Consider the following 24,244-nt stretch of genomic DNA (forward strand, 5'->3'; position numbering starts at 1 on the left):
TTATTTATTCAAATGGCTTGCGGCTCTCGTAAAATATGCCAAATATAAGCCAAATCGGTTCAGATTTAGATATAGCTCCCATATATATCTTTCGTCCGATTTGCACTTATATGGCCACAAAAGCCAGAGTTTTGTCCTGATTTGCTTCAAATTTTGCACAAGCAGTACGTTTTATAGTATCGTTAATTGTGCTAAATTTAGTTGAAATCGGTTCAGACTTAGATATAGCTCCCATATATATCTTTCGCCCGATAAGGACTTATATGGCCCCAGAAGCCAGAGTTTGAAATTTTGCATAAGGAATACAATTAGTAGTGTAGTCAAGTTTGGTAAATTTTATTGAAATCGGTTCAGATTTAGATATAGCTGCCATATATATCATACGCCCGACTTGGACTAATATGACCACAGAGGCAAAAGTTTTACTCTGATTTACGTGAAATTTTGCAGAGGGAGTAAAATTAACATATTAACTATGCATGTGAAATTTTATTGAAATCGGTTAAGATTTCGATATATCTTCGATATATATGTTTTTCCGATTTAGGCCAAAATGGCCAAAATACCCAAATTTTCCTTATAAAATCGCCACTGCTAAGTCGAAAACTTGTAAAAACGACTCAAATTTTCTTATTACTCTAATACACATCTATCAAACGATAAATCATAAATACGCTTTTGCGAAGTTGCCTCAAAATTGGTTCAGATTTAAATGTTTCCCATATTTTTATACCCCCCACCATAGGATGGGGGGGGGGGGGTATATTAACTTTGTCATTCCGTTTGTAACACATCGAAATATTGCCCCATAAAGTATATATATTCTGGGTCGTGGTGAAATTCTGAGTCGATCTGAGCATGTCCGTCCCTCCGTCTGTCCATCCGTCCGTCCATCCGTCCGTCCATCCGTCCGTCCATCCGTCTGTTGAAATCACGCTAACTTCCGAACGAAACAAGCTATCGACTTGAAACTTGGCACAAGTAGATGTTATTGATGTAGGTCGGATGGTATTGCAAATGGTCCACTTTTACGTATAGCCCCCATATAAACGGACCCCCAAATTTGGCTTGTGCGGCCTCTAAGAGAAGCAAATTTCATCCGATCCGGCTGAAATTTGGTACATGGTGTTAGTATATGGTATCTAACAACCATGCGAAAATTGGTTCACATCGGTCCATAATTATATATAGCCCCCATATAAACCGGTCCCCCGGTTTGGCGTGCAGACCCTCTAAGAGAAGCAAATTTCATCCGATCCGGCTGAAATTTGGTGCATGGTGTTAGTATATGGTCTCTAACAACCATGCAAAAATTGGTCCACATCGGTCCATAATTATATATAGCCCCCATATAAACCGATCCCCCGATTTGGCTTGCGGAGCCTCTAAGAGAAGCAAATTTCATCCGATCCGGCTGAGATTTGGTACATGGTATTAATATATGGTTTCTAACAACCATGCAAAAATTGGTTCACATAGGTCCATAATTATATATAGCTCCCATATAAACCGATCCCCCGATTTGGCTTGGGGAGCCTCTAAGAGAAGCAAATTTCATCCGATCCGGCTGAAATTTAGTACGTGGTGTTAGTATATGGTCTCTAACAACCATGCAAAAATTGGTCCATATCGGTCTATAATTATATATAGCCCCCATATAAACCGAACCCCAGATTTGGCCTCCGGAGCCTCTTAGAAGAGCAAAATTCATCCGATCCGGTTGCAATTTGGTACGTGGTGTTAGTATATGGTCTCTAACAACCAGGCAAAAATTGGTCCATATCGGTCCATAATTATATATAGCCCCCATATAAACCGATCACCAGATTTGAACTCCGGAGCCTCTTGGAAGACCAAAATTCATCTCATTCAGTTGAAATTTGGTACGTGATGTTAGTATAGGGTATCCAACAATCATGCAGGAATTGGTCCCTATCAGTCCATAATAATATATAGCTCCCATATAAACCGATCCCCAGATTTGACCTCCGGTGCCTTTTGGAGAAGCAAAATTCATCCGATCTGGTTGAAATTTAGTACGTGGTTGTAGTATATGATATTTAACAACCATGTGAGTTGAAATTTGTGGATGACAGTCTTTCGTAGAAGTTTCTACGCAATCCATTGTGGAGGGTACATAAGATTCGGCCTGGCCGAGCTTACGGCCGTATATACTTGTTTTTAGTAACATTGTGCTTCATCCCGGGGCATAAGCCGATTTAAATTTTAGTTCTTGAGATTAAGATATAAATATTTGTATATGGGAATACAAACCTTCATGAAGGAGTTGAGATGATTACACAAATTTTGGTCTACAAAGTGGTGAAGGGTATAATATAGTCAGCCCCACCCGACTTTAGACTTTACTTACTTGTTATTGTTTTCAGTTCAGCTTAAAACCATACGTTGACTAAACTACAAGAGTATCTTTACCAACAGAGGGAAAAATATGTTTTGCAAGATGGTTGGATGCTTTACTATTCATGAAATTTTCTATTAGAATTTAGAGCACTTCATTTTTCTCAGTGTCCATATCTAAAATAAACTCCAAACCAAACAACCAATAATGGCAACAAATTCCGAAATATTTGAATAAGCATCATTGTGAGTAGGAAAACAAAATTACAAAAAAGGATAAAAAAACTGCAAGGACAATAACAGTTGTTGGTTTAATGTTCCAAGTTATCTTGTTAAGAGCTTATATTGTATCCAAAATGAAACTCAAAAGTGAAACTGACCAAATGAACAAAAAAAACCAAAACCAAAAAACTGGAATGTTACAACAAGACTGTTAAATATTTTAGTTATTTTTGTCTCTATGGATGTATTTGGATGTGTCCTTCAGTTGTACAAATTAAAGAGGATTTTTATGGACTGGAATGAAATTTGGTCTGTTTTTTGTTTGAAATATTTTTGCTTTTTATTATCGTCAATTGTGAAATGAAGTACGAAATTAGACTAACAGAAAAAAATAGTAATGGATATAAATAGAAAAATATTTAATTGTTTATGTAAGTAGAGTGGGTTTCTAAGCCTTGGATTTAAAAAAAGGCATGGAACAATTAGCAAAGACCCAAAGAAAAACAAATTATTCAAGAACTTAAGTATACTTACCTTTATAAAAGTAGGCATCCTGCCATTAGGACCTTGTTACTGCTTCCGACGATTAAGAGCTGCCATATTCCGCTTGTTTCCTAAAGAAGAAATCAATAAAATTTCGCGTGTTGAACCTCGGGTTCATTGACCATTGATTCATCTCTTTTGTTCAGGACGTGTATATGTTGCTGTGGCTCAGTTTGAGGCTATCGAAATTCTGCAATCTTTGTAGCCAGAATCCCTAAGTTCAAGCACATAGTCATTAAATCTCCCGTCAAGAAGCTTGGTGTTCCATCCGGATGTGCTTTTGGACAGTCGTTCACAAAGAAGCTCCCATAATATTTCCATGGTGAGTGGTATGACTTACCTTGTTGTTGGCTTTACGCTGGTTCAGGAAACTAGACTGATTATTCGCATGGAGTGAGGTTTTCTTGAAACCTGAACGAAAAGTTGAAGTCCAATATGATCGTCCAAATAGCAGTGTCATGGATGGATGCCTTAACAAATCTGTCAAATGTGACGAATCTTGAGGATTTTTCTCTTTTCATTATGTTGGCGCAATATCTCTGAAATTGTGCTAGTGTTCTAGTGAAAAGTATTGGGTGGAGGATTTCCTCCAAAAATTTCTACGATTAGAAGGGTGTGTTTCCTATTGTTTGCTCGATTTATTCTTATTCCAATCATAGCCACACTTTAGTAGCGGAATCGCTGGTAAATCCAAGTTCTTCACCATTAGCATCGAAATCATCTGGGGACCTAGGAGGACTGGTATATCGGTATCTTGGGTTGGTTTAAATTAATTAAATTCTCCGAATGACCAGATTAAATCTATGGGGAATCTCATCGGATCAGTGTCACTGTCATGCAGGGCAAGGGATTTTGAGGTGCTGTCATCCTTTCTGTAGGGGTTTGATAGACCCTTTGCAGTTGTCCAGATTAGATGCTACATCGATTGATTTAGATTTAGGTTAGGTTAGGTGGCAGCCCGATGTATCAGGCTCACTTATACTATTCAGTCCATTGTGATACCACAGTGGTGAATTTCTCTCTTATCACTGAGTGCTGCCCGATTCTATGTTAAGCTCAATGACAAGGGACCTCCTTTTTATGTTATAGCCGAGTCCGAACGGCGTTCCACATTGCAGTGAAACCACTTAGAGAAGCTTTGTAACCCTCAGAAATGTCACCAGCATTACTGAGGTAGGATAATCCACCGCTGAAAAACTGTTGGTGTTCGGTCGAAGCAGGAATCGAACCCACGACCTTGTGTATGCAAGGCGGGCATGCTAACCATTGCACCACGGTGGCTCCCTTTATTTAGATGTACTCTCACGCTTTCCGCTAATGTTCTTCTATTGTCTTATTGATCTTAAGATTAAGATTCTGATTCCGTGATCATGATAATTTATTTCGGTGAAAACTTGGGTCTTTCCCGAATCAGAAACAGGTAAAACGTTAATGTCCGGTCAATGAATTCTTCTCCATTTCCATTGTAGTGTCCATTAAAATTTCCTGGATACAAGCGGCACAAATGTAGCCGAGATTTAAATGCACATTAAATTGTTTGCGGAAAATTGCGGTCCTTTCAAAATTCTGGCCAAAGGTGAACAAAGTATTGCCATCCACAACAAAGTCCTGCCAATCTCATGTTATCGAATTCTTTAATTAGCAGGGACTTCAACAAGTCTGTTGGGAAACAGTTGATTACAAAATTTTCAGTTTTATGTCTAGAAAATACCAAATGTTTGTTTCAGAAAAAAAATTTGCAATGAAAATTTATACCCCTCATTCTGTTTTACACATTCCCAAAATGCACTATTTTAAGGCTTCCATATAATTAGACTTCTAATTGGAAATTTTGACTGTCAGAGAAAACAAGTATATACGGCCGTAAGTTCGGTCAGGCCGAATCTTATGTACTCTCCACCAAGGATTCCATAGAAACTTCTACGAAAGACTGTCATCCACAATCGAATTATTTGGGTTGTGGTATCTTAAAACTCCCCAGTCAAATCCCCAGATCCCCAAACAAAAAAGAATACCCTCAAGCAAGAAAACTCCATTAATCTGACAACACTGATTATGAGGGCTCTCTTATAGAATCTGGAGCCATAAATTTATCTAGGAGATAAGGCCGTCATTCCCTTTAAAGTCTCCTGAACCAAATGGTTATGTGCCCTCAGCAATATCCTACGGGAAATGGATCAATCACAGGACAGGTACAGGACTAGTCCCTGGTGTATGATCCAGTCCTAGTTCTGGGCAAGGCGTATGGAAGGGGTAAATTTGGTTCATTTTGGTTATCCGAATCGCACCAAAAATGAAAAATGAATTATTCTGGTAATTCTACTTCACTAAATGCGTAGATCCAATAAGATTTGTATATAAAGCGAGTATGGAAATCATTAAATTATCATTTATACCCTCCACCATAGGATGGGGGTATATTAACTTTGTCATTCCGTTTGTAACACATCGAAATATTGCTCTAAGACCCCATAAAGTATATATATTCTGGGTCGTGGTGAAATTCTGAGTCGATCTGAGCATGTCCGTCCGTCCGTCTGTTGAAATCACGCTAACTTCCGAACAAAACAAGCTATCGACTAGGTCGGATGGTATTGCAAATGAACCATATCGGTCCACTTTTTCGTATAGCCCCCATATAAACGGACCCCCAAATTTGGCTTGCAGACCCTCTAAGAGAAGCAAATTTCATCCGATACGGCTTAAATTTGCAACAATGCAAAACTTGGTCCATATCGGTCCATACTTATATATAGCCCCCATATAAACCTATCCCCCGATTTGGCTTTCGGATCTTCTAAATTTCATCCAATCCGGCCGAAATTTGATACATGTTGTAAGTATATGGCTTCTAACAACTATGCAAAAATTGGTCCACATCGGTCCATAATTATATATAGCCTCCATATAAACCGATCCCCAGATTTGGCTTGCAGAGCCTCTAAGAGAAGAAAATTTCGTCCGATCCGGCTGAAATTTGATACAGGGTGTAAGTATATGGTCTCTAACAACTATGCAAAAATTGGTCCACATCGGTCAATAACTATATATAGCCCCCATATAAACCGATCCCCCAATTGGCTTGCGGAGCCTCTTGGTAGACCAAAATTCATTTGATTCAGTGGATATTTGGTACGTGGTGTTAATATATGGCCTTAAACATCCATGCAAAAATTGGTCGAAATCGGTCCATAACTATATATCGCCCCCATATAAACCGATCCCCAGATTTGAGCTCCGTTGCCTTTTGGAGAAGCAAAATTCATCCGATCTGTTTGAAATTTGGTACGTGATGGTAGTATATGATATTTAACAGCCATGCCAAAAGTGGTCCATAGCAGTCCATAATCATATATAGCCCCTATATAAACCGATCCCGAGATTTGGTTTTGGAGCTTGTTGGAGGGGCAAATTTCATCCGAGTCAGTTGAAATTTGGTACATTGTGCTAGTATATGGCTGTTAATAACCATGCCTAACTAGGTCCATATCGGTATATAGTTATATACATCCCTCAGATAAATCGATCCACAATCACACAAAAATTGGTCCATATCAAGTTCATAATTGTATATAAGCGACCACATTTCAATTCTGGCTCCCTACGTACAGTGCAAAACTCCATATCGATTCGTAATTATTTGTAGACTCACCTACACATACCTTCTTTGTCTAATATATACCACGTATGGATTAACTCACAATTTAGAAAACGATTTAAGATACCACCACCCAAGTAATTCGATTGTGGATTACAGTCTTTCGTAGAAGTTTCTACGCAATCCATGCTGGATGGTACATAAGATTCGGCCTGGCCGATCTTACGGCCATATATACTTGTTAAAAATTGCGACAAACTGGATCACCGGTACCAGTCCTATGATAAGTCCGCCAGTGGCAATTTGCACCATTTTCCCGTAGGGTATTTCTACATAGGCTTTAACCAGGATCTCGGTCGTCTCAGATCGGACATAGGGATTGCACTTAGGTTTGTTTGGTAGGCAATTTTAAATTGCCTACTTTTAGGCTTCACAAAGATAGATTCGTACTATATCGACCGCTGTATGAAAGTGAAGTTCTCATCACTATTTCTAAAGCGATTTTTATTAAGCACATTATTTCCAATAATAACACTACAAGCTGGTGGTGGACTTTAGTCAAGTTGCTTGGTTCAAAACTACTTTCATTCTTTCCTGTTTCACACAAAATCTCCAAGTCGACTTCGTAATACCAAGTGCTGGCCTGGACTTTACTAAGTTAGAGCTAAATAGTGATTGGAACTCGACATTCCTCAGCCCGTTTTGAATCATGCTCACTTCGACTAATCCTTCATATCATAATGAGCGGAATAGTTTAAGTGAAGCTGTAATAAAGTGAGCTTGCCACTAAAACCTAGACTAATCAGACCACACCGTGTAATTTAACCTGTCAATGAAGACTGGTTTTTTACCTCTACTCTATTGGGCTTACCTAAGGGCTAAATAAAAGTCATTCACATTTGAAGGATTTTCAGAAATAAATTTTATATAATACACAGATATTTATGACATGTCAACAAAATCTCTAAACCAAACCAATAAATAACATATTTGAGAACTGCAACAACAATCAAATGCTTGTCCCTTAATTTATCCCAAGCGACGATGAAAATCCACTTCTCTTGATGCGAAAGGAATTTGTTCGTTTTATTGCTACCAAGGAAAATCTGGTAGTTATTTCTTGTTGTTGTTGTTATTGTTTTCCTTTTCTCTTGTTTTTGTTATTGAGTTTGGATATCAAAACATACACAATACAGTAACAAAGTGTTGAAATTATAGTCACTACCAAGAGTCTTGACTAGAGAGTAAAGCTAAATAACCCCAATTCGAAGAGCATAAGTAAAGTTCTATGTAAAAAAAACCATATTCTGAAGAAGAAACAGCTCTAGAGCTATAAATTATAATTTACGAAACATGACCCATGCTCCCCGGGTTTTTTTGCTAGCTCTCATCCCTATCCTAAACAAAAGCTAAAGTGGTTCAGTTAGAGGTTATTTGCCAGTCAACTGCTTTCGCTTATTGTGATCGTCCATTTCACTTAAGAAAGAGGGCGGCGGGGAAGAGGTATGGAATGTAACAAATTTTGACACTTGCTTAGGAGCAAGAAAACCAGTCAGCCAAGAAAGAAACAAGAGCTCAACCTAATAAACTAGAGCAGGGCCAAGTTGTGTAAAGCAAAGTATAAACACTTGTTAAGTGTTGAAAGTCTTTAAAAGTGATTTGTTTATTAATAAATTGCATATAAAAAAATTTATTATGATTTATTGCTTTTTACTCTCAAGCCAAGGAATATGGAATATGAAACTGGCTCTGTTTCTGGAGACGAAAGATGGGAGGAAGGGCGAGGAAAGTAGAGTCTATCATAAAAAGCTTAAACATTTAAAGGCTTTTGCTTGTCCAATAGAGAACCTATAAAAAATATTTTTTTAAAAAATATTGCCTACTTTTAGACTGTCATATAGCCAATTGTAAATTGCTAGCTTTTAGGCTTCACATTTATTTTAAACCATCTCATATTATGTACAAGCACATAAGAGCCTTTAATAAACCACTCGTTTGCAATAAATTAAAAAAAAAACGCTACAGCTTTCACTGTTTCCAGTTGCCAGTTAGATAGAGCCTACCAACCCATTCATCCCTTCACCGAGCCAGACATAATTTATCACCGGCAATGAAATGAAATGGAATGAAAATATCCACTCATAAAAACTTGACAACATTTATGGAATCAATTAATTTAGTTATGTGTCAACGAGTGTGAAAATGTGACACATCACTCAACGGTTTTTGCACTTTTAAGTCAAACATCCATCCGGACATTTAACAGTTCAAAGTTGACTTGACCATCAAGCGAATATAGTGCTGGTGGCATCATTGCAAAATTTTACAAACAGATTTTATTTTGAAAAATTACAAAAAAAAACAAAACAGGAAATCTGGTGTAATGGTGCCATATTTTAGCAAAATAGAGAGCTCTACATAAGGAGAAGTCGTATGAACATTTGATAAAGTTCGATTTTTATCAAATTTCGTATTAAAATTCGATATTCCTCAAATTTTCTATGAAAAGTGAATTCGATATTCATTAAAGTTTATATAAAAATTCCATATTCATCAAATTTTCTATAAAAAAATTTATATAAAAATTCGATGCTAAAAAAATGTTCTATATAAATTCAGTATTCATTAAATTTCAATTAACAGTCTATGCAAATTTGTTGTTAATGAAATTTTCTATAACAATTCGATACTCATAAAACTTTCTATAATATTTAATAAATTTTTTATGAAAATTCGATATTCATAATTTTTTTTTTTTATGAAAATTCGATGTTCATCACATTTTCTATGAAATTTGGATATTTTTCAAATTTTGAATGCAAATCCTATGTTCATTAAATTTTCTATGAAAATTCAATATTCATAAAATATTATATGAAAATTCGATATTTAATAATTTTTTTTATGAAAATTCGATATTCATTAAATTTTCTACAAAAATTCGATACTCATGGAATTTTCTATAAAATGCTATATTCATAAAATTTTCTGTAAAAATTCGATGTTCTTAAAATTTTCTATAAAAATTCGATGCTAATAAACTTTTCTTTATAAATTCAATATTCATTAAATTTCAATTAAAAGTCTATGCAAATTTGTTAATGAAATTTTCCACAACAAACCGATACTCATAAAATTTTCTATAATATTTAATAAATTTTTTATGAAAATTCGATATTCATAATTTTTTTTATGAAAATTCGATGTTCATCACATTTTCGATGAAATTTGGATATTCTTCAAATTTTGAATGCAAATCCGATATTTGTTAAAGTTTCTATGAGAATTCAATATTCATCAAATATTATATGAAAATTCGATATTTAATAATTTTTTTATATGAAAATTGGATATTTATTAAATTTTCTATGAAAATTCGATACTCATTGAATTTTCTATAAAATGATATATTCACAGAATTTTCTATAAAAATTCATTATTCATCAAATTTCTATAAAAATTCGGTACTAATGAAATTTTCTATGAAAAATCGATATTCGATAAATTTCTCAAAAAGATTCGATACAAATTCAATACTCTTCAAATTTCTATGAAAGTTCGATATTTTAAAAAAGTCCATGAAAATTTGATATTGATTAAATTTTCTATGAAAATCGATATTCTTATAATTTTCTATAAAAATTGGATGCTAATAAAATTTTCTATATAAATTCAATATTCATTAAATTTCTATTAAAAGTCTGTGCAAATTTGTTGTTAATGAAATTTTCCACAACAAACCGATACTTATACAATTTTCTATAATATTTAATATATTTTTTATGAAAATTCGATATTCATAATTTTTTTTATGGAAATTCGATGTTCATCACATTTTCTATGAAATTTGTATATTCTTCAAATTTTGAATGCAAATCCGATATTCATTAAATTTTCTATGAAAATTCAATATTCATCAAATATTATATGAAAATTCGATATTTAATATTTATTTTTTTTATGAAAATTCGATATTCATTAAATTTTCTATAAAAATTCGATATTCATTAAAGTAATATAAAAATTCTATGTTAATCAAATTTTCTATAAAAATTCGATACTCTTAACATTTTCTATAAAAATTCGATGCTAATAAAATTGTCTATATAAATTCAATATTCATTAAATTTCAATTAAAAGGCTATGCAAATTTGTTGTTAATGAAATTTTCCACAACAATTCGATACTCATAAAATTTTCTCCAATATTTAATAATTTTTTTATGAAAATTCGATATTCATAATTTTTTAATGAAAATTCGATGTTCATCACATTTTCTATGAAATTTGGATATTCTTTAAATTTTGAATGCAAATCCGATATTCATTAAATTTTCTATGAAAATTCAATATTCATCAATTATTATATGAATATTCGATATTTAATAAATTTTTTTTATTAAAATTCGGTATTCATTAAATTTTCTATAAAAATTCGGTACTTATTGAATTTTCTATAAAATGCTATATACATACAATTTTCTGTAAAAATTCGATATTCATAAAATTATCTATAAAAATTCGATGCTAATAAAATTTTCTATATAAATTCAATATTCATTAAATTTCAATTAAAAGTCTATGCAAATTTGTTGTTAATGAAATATTCCACAATAAATTTTTTATGAAAATTCGTTATTCATAATATTTTTTTTTATGAAAATTCGTTGTTCATCACATTTTCTATGAAATTTGGATATTCTATCAAATTTTGAATACAAATCCGATATTCATTAAATTTTCTATGAAAATTCAATATTCATCAAATATTATTTGTATGAAAATTCCACATTTAATAATTTTTTTTTTTTATGATAATTCGATATTCATTAAATTTTCTATAAAAATTCGATACTCATTGAATTTTCTATAACTTGCTATATTCATAAAATTTTCTGTATAAATTCGATATTCTTAAAATTTTTTATAAAAATGCATTATTCATCAAATTTCTAAAAAAAATCGGTACTAATGAAATTTTCTATGAAAATTCGATATTCGTTAAATTTCTCAAAAAATTCGATACAAATTCAATACTCTTCAAATTTCTATGAAAATTCGATATTTTAAAAAAGTCCATGAAAATTTGATATTAACTAAATTTTTTATGAAAATTCGATATTCATGATATTTTTTATTAAAATTCAATGTTTACAAATTTTTTATGAAAAGTCAATATTCATCAAATTTCAAAATTCGATATTCATAAAATTTTCTTGGAAAATTCGATATTTAACTTTTTTATGAAAAATTCGATATTCTTTAAATAGTTTTATGAAAGTTCGTTATTCATCATAATTTTATGAAAATTGTATTTTTTCTATGAAAATCCGTTATTTATTTAATTGTTTTACGTAATTCGTTATTTATTAAATTGTTTTATGAAAATTCAACATTCGTAAAATTTTCTATGAAAATTCGATATTCATAACATTTTCTTGGAAAATTCGATATTTAATATTTTTTTATGAAAATTCAATATTATTCAAATTTCTATAAAAATTCATCACTAATGAACTTTTCGATAAAAATTCAATCATCATCATATTTCTATGAAAATTCGATATTCATTAAATTTTCTATGAAAATTCGATATTCATTAAATTTCCCAAAAAAGATTCGATATTCATAAAGTTTTTATGATATTCATAAAATTGTCTATAAAAATTCGATATTCATCAAATTTTCGATAAAAATTCAGTACTCACCAAATTGTCATGAAAATTTGATATTTTAACAAAAGTCTATGAAAATTCGATATTTATAACATTTTTTTTAATGAAAATTCGATATTCATAAAATGTTCTATAAAACTTCGATATTCAACAAATTTTTTTATGAAAATTCGGTTCTCATTAAATTTGTTTATAAAAAGTCGATATTTAAGTTTTATATGAAAAAACCGATATTCGTTAAATTGTTTTTTGAAATGATGAATAACATTCATTTATAAAAATTCGATTTTTATCAATTCAATTTCTATGAAAATTCGTTATTAATTAAATTGTTTTACGAAATTACGAAAAAATTATTAAATTGTTTTATGAAAGTTCGACATTCATAAAATTTCCTATGAAAATTTGATGTTCGTCAAATTTTCTATGAAAATTCGTTATTTATATTCGATGTAAATCAATTTTTTTTTTTTGAAATTCGAAATTTATTAAATTTTCTATGAAAAATCCATATTCCCAAAAATTTTCAATAAAAATTCAGTATTCATTAAATTTTCAATGAAAATTTAAATTTTCTATAAAAATTCGATATTCATAAAATTTCCTATGAAAATTCAAAGTTCATAAAATTTTACTATGAAAATTTTCTTATAGTATAGGGACATTCGTAATCATCATTTAATCCTTCTTTAACCCAAAATATTCTTCATCCACTATTTTGGGTTGATAATAAGAGCAAACAGGATATTTTTGTAGAGAATTACTATCGTACTACAACAATGAAATGTACTAAAGGGGAACATATTGCTCTCGTTGATGGTTGTCTATCTTTGGCCCAAAATTTTAACCATGGTCGGTGTTGCTTACTGCCAACATTTTTATAACGTTATTGTTTTTGTTTTTTTTTTTTCGGGTGACCGTTGTGGTAGTAGAGGCTGTGGTTGGTTTTTTATTCGAGATACTGATGTTATTTTTTTTATTTTTATTTCGGCTTAAATTCCAATTTAACTGGATTAACAGTAAAAACAGTTGAATGCCAGCCAAAGCACCAACATGCAATAGTAGCAGTAACATTGAAACCAGATGTACGAACTGTCAGATTCTCATTTCTTTTTATGAGAAAGGGTGTGAACGTATGTCCTTTTTTTATATATATGTGGTTGGTAAAATGTCTGGCCCATAGGCGGTATAATTTTGAGAGTACTATGAGGAATTGTTAGTCGTGTTTTTGAAAATGGTTGGAGTATTTTAGTAGTGAAATAGTTTATGCCAAAAAGTATTGTCTAGTTTTTGGAGGCTATAACTTGCAAAGCTCTTTACAAAAATTCTATCAAAGCATTCTTAGTGAAACCCAATGGGGAATATAAAAATTATTTTGAAAACTTAGCGAATTTTTATTTAAAACTGTTATGGAAACAATAGTATAACATACGCCAACACACCTCTAGAATTTCTTTTTTCAAACAACCAAAAAAATGTATAAGCTGTAACTAAAACATAATCATTATTTGCAAATGTTCGTATATGTCCACATATATTCGTGAATGCTACTAAACAAATGCCGCATACTAATCCACAAAATATTCCAACGTTCAAGTGAAAACCATAAGCCTTTTTAATATATTTGTTGCTGTTTGAAAAATATGTCTATGTGTGTGTGTGTAAGATAGCGTGTGCGCTAGTTTAAGGTTTTAGAATTTTTAAACATAAAACCCTTAATTTTCATATCTTATCAATCTGTACAGTTATAATCACAGTAGAGCCTTTCTCATCCTAATTCATGGCTCAATGGTAACAATACTATTTTCCCACTGTTGTGGTACTGAAGCCATTTTACTTAATCCCAATAAATGTTTTGTCTAAGATAACCCTAATCGTCTACAATTTCACACATACTCAAACAATTCAGTGAGCAAAAACAAATACATACACTGTGGAAGAGAAATTGGAAATCACAAAATTTCGAAATTGGAAATCACAAAATTTCGCTTGTTGTTTTTTGTAAATACAACAAGCGAACTTCTATTCAAAATATTGTAAGAAGCGAATTTTTATAGAAAATTGCTACAAAGCAATTGTTGATGAAATATTGGCTTTAAAAAAAAAAACAAAAAACAAGTATATACGGCCGTAAGTTCGGCAAGGCCGAATCTTATGTACCCTCCACCATGGATTGCGTAGAAACTTCTACGAAAGACTGTCATCCACAATCGAATTAATTGGGTTGTGGTATCTTAAAACTTCTTAACATCGTTTTCTAAATTGTGAGTTAGTCCATTCGTGGTATATATTGGACAAAAAAGGTGTGTATAGGTAAGTCTACAAATAATTACGAATCGATATGGACTTTTGCACGGTACGTAGAGAGCCAGAATTGAAATATGGAGGTCGCTTATATGTGGGCTATATACAATTATGAACTGGATATGGACCAATTTTTGTGTGCGTGGGGATCTATTTATCTGAGGGCTATATATAACTATAGACCGATATGGACCTAGTTAGGCATGGTTGTTAACGGCCATATACTAGCATAATGTACCAAATTTCAACTGATTCGGATGAAATTTGCTCCCCAATCCAAATGTTGAACGTGGTGTTAGTATATGGTCTCTAACCTCCATGCAAAAATTGGTCCACCTCGGTTCATAATTATATATAGCCCCCATATAAACCGATCCCCAGATTTGACCTCCGGAGCCTCTAGGAGGAGCAAAATTCATCCGATCCGGTACAAATGTGGAACGTGGTGTTAGTATATGGCCGCTAACAACCATACCGAAATTGGTCCATATCGGTCTATAGTTATATATAGCCGATCCCCAATCACACAAAAATTGGTCCATATCAGTTCATAAGCATAATCGGTCTTTTTATACCCTGCGCCACACTGTGGAACAGGGTATTATAACGTAGTGCATATGTTTGCAACATCCAGATGGAGACGAGATAGACACATGGTGTCTTTGGCAAAAATGCTCAGGGTGGGCTCCTGAGTCGATATGGCAATGTCCGTCTGTCCGTGAACACATTTTTGTAATCAAAGTCTAGGTCGCAGTTTCCAATCGACTTCAAATTTGGCACAAGTATGTGTTTTGGCTCAGAATAGAACTCTGTTAATTTTGGAAGAAATCGGTTCAGATTTAGATATAGCTCCAATATATATATATATTTCGTCTGATATGGACTTATATGGCCCCAGAAGCCAGAGTTTTACCCTAATTTGCATAAAATTTTGCACAAGAAGAACAATTAGTACTATAGTGAAGTGTGCAAAATTTTATTGAAATCATTCCCTCTCCCATATCTAGCTTTCGCCCGATTTACACTCATATGACCACAGAGACCAATTTTTAACTCCGATTTAGTGGAAATTTTGCACAGGGAGTAGAATTAGCATTGTAGCTAGGCGTGCTAAATTTGGTTGAAATCGGTTCAGATTTAGATATAGTTTCCATATATATATGTTTTTCTGATTTCGACAAAAATGGTCAAAATACCAACATTTTCCTTGTTAAATCGCCACTGCTTAGTCGAAAAGTTGTAAAAAATGACTCTAATTTTCCTAAACTTCTAATACATATATATCGAGCGGTAAATCATAAATAAACTTTTCGAAGTTTCCTTAAAATTGCTTCAGATTTAAATGTTTCCCATATTTATACCCTTCACCACTACTGTGGTACAGGGTATAATAAGTTTGTGCATTTGTATGTAACGCCAAGAAGGAGTAATCATAGACCAACCTTTTAGTAAACGAATCGGCTTAGAATTAAATTCTGAGTCGATTTAGCGATGTCCGTCTGTCTGTCTGTTGATGTATTTTTGTGTGCAAAGTATATTTAGTTGAAATTTTGCACAGGGAGTAGAATTAGCATTGTAGCTATGTGTGCCAAATTTGGTTGAAATCGGTTCAGATTTAGATATAGCTCCCATATATATGTTTTTCGGATTTTGACAAAAATGGTCAAAATACCAACATTTTCCTTGTAAAATCGCCACTGCTTAGTCGAAAAGTTGTAAAAATGACTCTAATTTTCCTAAACTTCTAATACATATTGTACAACTCCAGGACAGGTATCTATAATTGGACTGTAACAGCGTTAAGTGAAATCTCCCAGAGAAGTAAAATTATATCCAGAGAGTAAACCCAGAAATGAAAAAACAGAAAAGAAACAGGTTTCAGAATCTAGGTGGACAATTTTATTCAGCAGAGATCCTAGCTTCTTACCGCTTACAATGATGTTGCAAAAGTGAATCTGCATTGTAGATCATTAGGTCGACATACTTATTTAGTACAATTTAATCTAGATAAGGACAGCTAGATTTCGAAGAAATTGAGTGAAAGCTTTCCCTTGCTATAAAGGTAAAGCAATAGTGTTGTCGTTAGAACAGAAAGTTAAACTCTATGGGGATTCCTAGTACTTCAAGCAATATTTTCTAAAACTAGATACATTTACAGTAACTTAACTATAAATAATTCATTATCAGTTAATTCAAATTATATTCGAAAAAAGGTATTTCAAGTCTGGTGAATATATATGATAAGCTGTTGAACTAGCTTCAACATGCCGCCCGTCTTGCAGCACTGCAATATTAGAATTGGCATGAGCCAGAGATTGTCCAACCAAATATGGTACTTTGCGCAATTGGCAGGTTGGAGGACGCTTGTATGAGACCAGCGCGTAGTATTTTTGGTAAATGGTCGTTGGCAACCACAATCTCCACATTGGTTGGTTTATAAAAATGAGGGTCGGCCTGGTCGGTCAGGTGATTGTAGATAGACTTTAACTTGGGTTCAGTAGTCGAGGTCGGTAGAGCGATGCGGAAGTTTGATCGAACTGAGCACATGATTTGGATTTTAACCAAGGGGTCGTGGTAAGACTCGAGATTTATGGTACAATATTCCGTATTATCCCGTATAGTAGTTCGGAGATGAAGTCGATCGACCAACGAGCGCAACACGATCGTCTGTAACCGTCCAGAACTTAGCAGCATCCGAGCCTTTGTTGGACCATTGGGAGTTACAATGCGGGCCAAGGCAGTCGGCAAAAATACATGGGTTCGACGCCTGGGAGTCAGGCGTTCGGTAAAGTATGACTGGTTCCGATGAGATGCCTTGTTGGAAGAGGCTTGCGTCTGTCTTAGGCACTCGCGTGATTGGGAATCTCTCCGGGAAAATTTGGAACGGCTGCGTGTAGATGAAGAGTTGTACTTCGTACTTGTGTCGGTGTGAACCATAGTATGATGGTTTTTTTGACATACTACACATCTGCTTCTTGAGCGACACCATTCTCTTCTGTGGCTGGTACTGAGGCAGTTAAAACAAAATCCATTTTTCTTAATGAAGTCTCGTCTTTTCGCGACAGGCATCCCTTGGAATCTATGGCAGTACTGCACGAAATGTCTTTCTTTGCAGATTCGACATTTTGGTAAGCTAAAAAATTAGTGGGTAATGTAAGATAAAGATAGGGTGTGAACGGATTTTACTAGACCTAACGGCTAAGCAGTTGGAAGAATGCAAAGTTTAACGAGCGGACGTATCAATGTACCATTTTGTGTGCGTATCTCAGCCACGCGAACCATTGAATCTTTCCCAGGGAATACTTTCATTACCCTACCCAGACACCATTCAGTCGGAGGGAGATTGTCCTCCTTGACTACGACGAAATCATTCTCTTTTAAGTTCAACTGAGCAGATTTCCATTTATATCGACGTTGCAATTCGACAACATACTCGTTTTTCCACCGCCGTGCGAACATTATTTGCAGGGATTTAAGTTTCTTCCAGCGGTTTAAGAGAGTTAGATCTTCTGAGTGTTCTTCAGGAATGGCCATAAGTGGAGCTCCTCTAAGTAAATGTCCAGGAGTTAGAGGAACCAAATCAGTTGGATTTTCAGTCATTGGTGATAGTGGCCGAGAATTAAGAACACTTTCAATTCGTACCAGCAGAGTTGAGAATTCTTCAAAGGTGAACTTCGAGTTTGATGCAACCTTTTTCAAGTGGGTTTTCATGCTTTTTACAGCAGCTTCCCACAATCCACCCATGTGTGGTGTATGTGGGGGAATGAAGTGCCAAGAAAACGAATGCATAGCGTATTTTTCAACAACAGATTTTTCGGCCGACTTCAGAAATTCTTTGTATTCGTTACGAAGGGATCTAGCTGCACCCACAAAATTCGTCCCATTATCAGAAAAAACTTTCTTAGGAAATCCTCGTCTTCCTACAAACCGAGTAAAAGTAGAGAGGAATGCCTCAGAGGAAAGCTCAGAACATACTTCAAGATGAATAGCTCTAGTAGACAAGCAGACGAAGATTGCAGCATACCCTTTCTGTAATTTAGCGTTTCGGAGCGTCGAGGTCTTCAAGTCAAACGGACCGGCGAAGTCAATGCCGGTGTTCGTGAATGGCAACGAAAAGGTGCACCTTTCAGGAGGAAGCGCTGCCATAATCTGGGTTCGTGTTTGATGCTTATACATAACACATACTCTACATTTACGAATACATTGACGAATGATGCTTTTTAAGCGTATCACATAAAATTCCTGTCGGATAGTTCGTAACATTGTTTGATGTTCAGCGTGTAACAGTATTTTATGGCTAAATTCAATCAGTAACTTGCAGTAAGTAGACTTTTCAGGCAAAATAATTGGAAATCTTTCATTATAGCTGAGGTCGGAGTTTACTAAGCGACCATTAACACGAAGCAACTCATTTTGATCAAGAATGGGATTCAGTGAAAGAAGACGACTTTTTTTACTGATGGACTGACCTAGTTTTAGGGCGTTATACTCATCAGGAAAATTCGCTATTTGGGCAAGACGGACAAGACGATATTTGGAGAACGTAATTTCTTCAGCGGTAATGAATGCATGATTCATATTTGTGGTAGATCGCTTCTGGCATTTTCTCGCGAATCTAAACATGAAACAGACAACTCGCAGTGCACGATCAAGAGATGAAAACCGATCCAACAAATCTTCGTGTTCCGTTTGCGAGTGACAGGCAGCAACCTTCCGTTCAAGAGTTGGTTCCTGCAATGAAATTTGTTTTGGCCAAACTGCAGGAGGCTTCACTAACCACTGCGGTCCATGCCACCATAAGTGATCGGTTTTCAATTCAGCGGCAGAACAACCCCTAGTTCCAATATCTGCTGGGTTATCCTTTGTTGGAACATGTCTCCATTTTATATTTCCCACATTATCTAATATTTCTGAAACTTTATTCGCTACGAACGTTTTCCAATGAAACGGCGGTTTTTGTAACCAAGCTAACGTGATTGTTGAGTCAGACCAAAGGCAGATATCAGAAACAGTAAACCTTATATTTTCGCAAACAGTTTTTATTAGTTTTGACAGAAGTGCCGCTCCACACAATTCAAGTCTTGGCAGACTAACAGTTTTCAGTGGCGCTACTTTACTTTTTGAAACTAAAAGAAACGACGTTGTATCAGAGTGATCAAAAGTTGATAAGACGTATACACAGGCACAATACGCCTTCTCCGAAGCGTCACAGAATCCATGAATTTGAAATTCGCATTTTGGCGTGTAATGAATCCATCGAGGAATTCTTATGGTCTCGATGTCAGAAAAATTCTCTATAAAATTCTTCCATCTTTCAAGGGAATGAGGCTTAACTTCCTCATCCCAGTCAGTTCTATCCATCCAGAGTTGCTGCATCAAAATTTTGGCAAGAACGATTACAGGTGCCAACCATCCTGCTGGATCAAAAAGTTTTGCAACTATCGATAAAATTTTGCGCTTGGTTATCGGCACGCTTGGAATAGATATGGTGGAAACTTTGTAAAAGAAATGATCAGACATGGCATTCCACCGAATACCTAACGTTTTCATGTCGCTCGTCTCTTCCAATTTTAAGAAGTCTTCTGCAAGAAGATCTTCCCGGGGCAAATTAACAAGGATTGCAGGATGGTTCGCTGTCATTTTCTTTAAAGGAAACCCCGCTGTGGCCAATAAATCAATAAGTTCCAATAAATATTGTTGAGCCTCAGCTAAAGTATGCCCACCTGAAAGAATGTCATCAACATATGTTTGGCTCTTAAGGATAGACGAAGCGTTTGGATGAGTAATCTTTCCATCTGAACTTAATTGTAGAAGCGTTCTTATCGCCAAATAGGGTGCACAGTTGACGCCAAATGTCACAGTCCTTAAAGCAAAATCTTGAATTTCAGTATTGGGAGAACTTCGAAATAGAATTTTTTGAAATGACCGGTCTTCTTCATGAACATAGATTTGCCGGTACATTTTCTCTATGTCGCCGTTAAAGACATATTTGAAAAAACGCCAACGAAGAATAACACTCATCAAGTCAGTTTGTAATGTCGGACCCGTAAACAATATATCATTTAAAGAAACTCCTGTTGAAGTTTTCTTTGACGCATTAAAAACCACTCGTACCTTAGTGGATGCACTTTCTGGCCTAATTACAGCGTGATGTGGTAGATAAAACGAAAAGTAACGATCACCTCGATAGATCTCATTAGGAGAATCAGGTTCCATATGGCCCAAACTCAGATATTCCGACAAAACTTTCGAATATTCAGCTTCCAATTCAAGTGACTTTTTCAGTGTTTTCTCCATCCGTAGATATTGTCCCATAGCTGCTCGACGCGATGAACCCAATGAAATTTCAGAGGAAAGATCATTGCGAAATGGCAACCTAACCATATATTTCCCATTTGGTAATCGAGTTGTCGTCTTTCTATAAAACTCTTCGCACCAAATGTCACTGACAGAAACAGGCCTTGCAGACGGAATTTCCTCTAACTCCCAGAATTTCCTAATCTCGTCATTTATTGAATCATGTGACGTTACTAAGGTCGAGCATGATGTCACAGCTCGTGGTTTTGGTGGTCCACTAATCAGCCAGCCAAACACAGTCTCCTGCGCCATTAGGCCACCAGAAATATTTTTCAGGACCCCGGATTTAATAATAGACGGTAACACATCACTTCCTAAAAGCATATCAATCTGGCCAGGGCGGAAAAAATGCGGATCCGCCAAATCTATTCTTCTTAAAGTTGCCCAATCAGAAACGTGAGTAAATGACACTGGCATTAATTGACTCAAGCTTGAAACTACAATAGCTGACGCATGCAATACAAATTCAGACTTGCGAGACCTTAACGAAATCTTACAAGTTCTTGAGGAATTTTCCAGAACAGTTCCTCCTAGACCTGAAATCCTAGTGAAGGATTTATTTGTTGGTATGGATAGTTTATTGACAATCCTACTTGAAATGAATGATTCTTGCGAACCCTGATCGACGAAAACACGAATAGTAAAACGTAATCCAAGATGTTCAATATCAATCAAAGCTGTAGGCAAAATCGTCCCCTCTCCAGACTTGGCAAAATAAGATTGAACATTAAAGTCAGAGGCATCAGGGTCGCGTGAAGTAGTTGGTTCGTCTTCCAACTGTGTCTCAACATGAAAAGTTGATGCCTGGTGTGGTAGATTTCGTTGATTGTTAGTGACAAATTGGTTTCCGAATCTTTGGGTCCCCCTGCTATTATTTGCGCTTTCAGATTCGGGGTGTAACAGACTGTGATGACGTTGCTGACACTTTTGGCACACATTTTCGCTCTGACAATTTTGGGTGACGTGACCGTACGACAGGCAATTTTCACAAATTTTGTTGGCAGATACGAAATTTATTCTTCTAGTAAGTGGCCATGATTTAAATTTGGGACAATATCGTACAGAATGATTATTTTTGCAAACTTTGCAAGGTCTATAATTTGAATCAGAGCTGGTGTGATAATTCTGGGATTTATCACTCGATGGGTTAGAACTTGGAACTTTCCTCATGTCACAAATTGACTCCATCATGTCCAGTCTATTCGAAATAAATGCATCCAACTGCGCCCATGTTGGCATTTCTTTATGATTTGTAATTGAATTTTCCCACGCAGTCAATGTTTCATCTGGCAGCTTTGACGACACCCAGTATATGAGGAAAGGATCCCACGACAAAACAGAAATATTATAAGTTTTCAACACAGACAAACAGTTGTTAACCGTATACTGCAAATTTCTTAATCCTTTCCCTCTCTCTGAACTTACGCTTTCAAGTTCAAAAATCTTTCGCAATTGGTGGTTAATGAGTATACGTTTATTTTCATATCGGTGTTTCAAAGCATCCCAAGCAAGTCCAAAATTATTGTCAGTAAGAGCAAATTGTTTTACTATCTGGTTTGCTTCGCCCCTGGTTTTTGCTCTTAAATGAAACAGTTTTTGCGCCGGCGACAGTTTGGGATGATTTATGTAAATTGCGGTGAAGATGTCCCTGAAGCTCGGCCATTTGTCATAACCGCCATTGAAAAGTTCGGTATCACACGGCGGTACCTTTAACGAAAACCCAGAATCCTCACAAGTTATCCCTTCAATCCTTTCTGACGACTGTGCTGAGCCTTCCATCCTCCTTTTCTCAATATCCATTAATGTTAGTATGGACGTTTTACAAGCTTTATACGACTTGCAAGACTCAGTAAATTTTGAATGTACCGATTCTCTTTCCTCATTAGTATATTTCCCATCTTCAGTCATTTCGGCTCCATATATCTGTGTTAATGTATTCCAACGCCGTTCCAAATCTTCAAGATCAACTTGCAGACTGGAAACAGTATGTTCCGAAATATCGATACTAGCAAATTCCGCGCAATATGTCACCAACTGGTCGGAGAAAAATATAAACTTTTTCGTGGCCATATTCTATTTTATTCGAACGGAAATGACAACACCCGATAACAAAGTCAGTTAATTAGCAAACTTCAGCCAAAGCGCCAGTAATGCCAATAAATGAGTTATAAGTTTCGCAGTAAACAGTAATCTATGTAAATTAACAAACTCGAAGAGTTACAGTATGCCAAATCGTCCTGGTCTCAAATAAGTAAAAAACTACTATGAAGGTGGTTGAGCTCCAGATACAAGTTTATGTCAGAGAAATTTTTTATGCCACAGTATATCACTATCTAATCAAAGAGTCAATACTCCATGAACCAGATTATCTCAGACAATCATTATTGCCCTCAGAGCGGCATGAAATAATAAGAGTCAATTTGCCATATCGGCGTTAATTAGTAATTAACCTACAATTCAACCACTTCATCAAATACCTGGTAGATATAAGCTCAAAGTATAATACGAATAAATTGATTGGACTAGATAGATCCGAGTTCAGCCAAATTGAAACTATGATCTAGATCTTATTTATCGAATATATCACTTATCCTCGGGGAAGTACAAAACGAAATTACTCTCACAAAGATAAATATCAGTTAAAACCGTCACAACACATCAACCGAAAGGTGTCTATTACAGATCATTAATCCAGTCATTCAAGGTGTTAGCTAAACAACAATATGTGTTTTTCAAGGAAAATTTGCATCAACCCAGAAACCATGCGAGTTCAATAAATAGAATTAAACCCCAGAAGCACAGCCAAGACAAAGAATATACCAGGTGTAGTGGTAGATATAATCAAACACAGAAAAAAATTCCGTATTTTGCACTAAATGCAACATTAAATTTAACTTATTATTATTGAAAAAAAATATTTGCTAGCAGTTAAATTTTGTTTTTATCGAAGTTTTCCACAGCTTAATGAAATCTTACTTTTTTTAAGTATGCCTCAAAAATTTTATCAACTAAACGTGAGTATGAAGTTCAATGACCATATACATAAGTTCAATATGAACTAAAACTAGTAAGAATGAACTACTGCATGGTTAAAATGGACATGATTTGGCGCCAATGATTGTCTGCTTAACTTTTAGTTAATTTTCTCTGATATGAGAGAATGTAATTTCGTGAACTGCAGTTAAAAA

At 34.7% G+C, this 24,244-nt stretch overlaps 1 protein-coding gene across 1 annotated transcript; it reads right to left on the reverse strand.

The window, feature by feature from the left end:
- Positions 1–17,659: 17,659 nt before the first annotated feature.
- On the reverse strand, positions 17,660–23,126 carry LOC142225270 (uncharacterized). The gene is made up of 2 exons (XM_075295044.1): positions 17,948–23,126; positions 17,660–17,832 (listed from the first exon to the last, which is right to left on the reverse strand). Exons 1-2 carry the CDS (start codon positions 23,124–23,126, stop codon positions 17,660–17,662), a joined length of 5,352 nt encoding a protein of 1,783 aa, XP_075151159.1.
- Positions 23,127–24,244: the final 1,118 nt, after the last annotated feature.

The sequence above is a fragment of the Haematobia irritans genome, chromosome 2, assembly GCF_050003625.1.
Source record: "Haematobia irritans isolate KBUSLIRL chromosome 2, ASM5000362v1, whole genome shotgun sequence".
Taxonomy (NCBI): Eukaryota; Metazoa; Arthropoda; class Insecta; order Diptera; family Muscidae; genus Haematobia; species Haematobia irritans.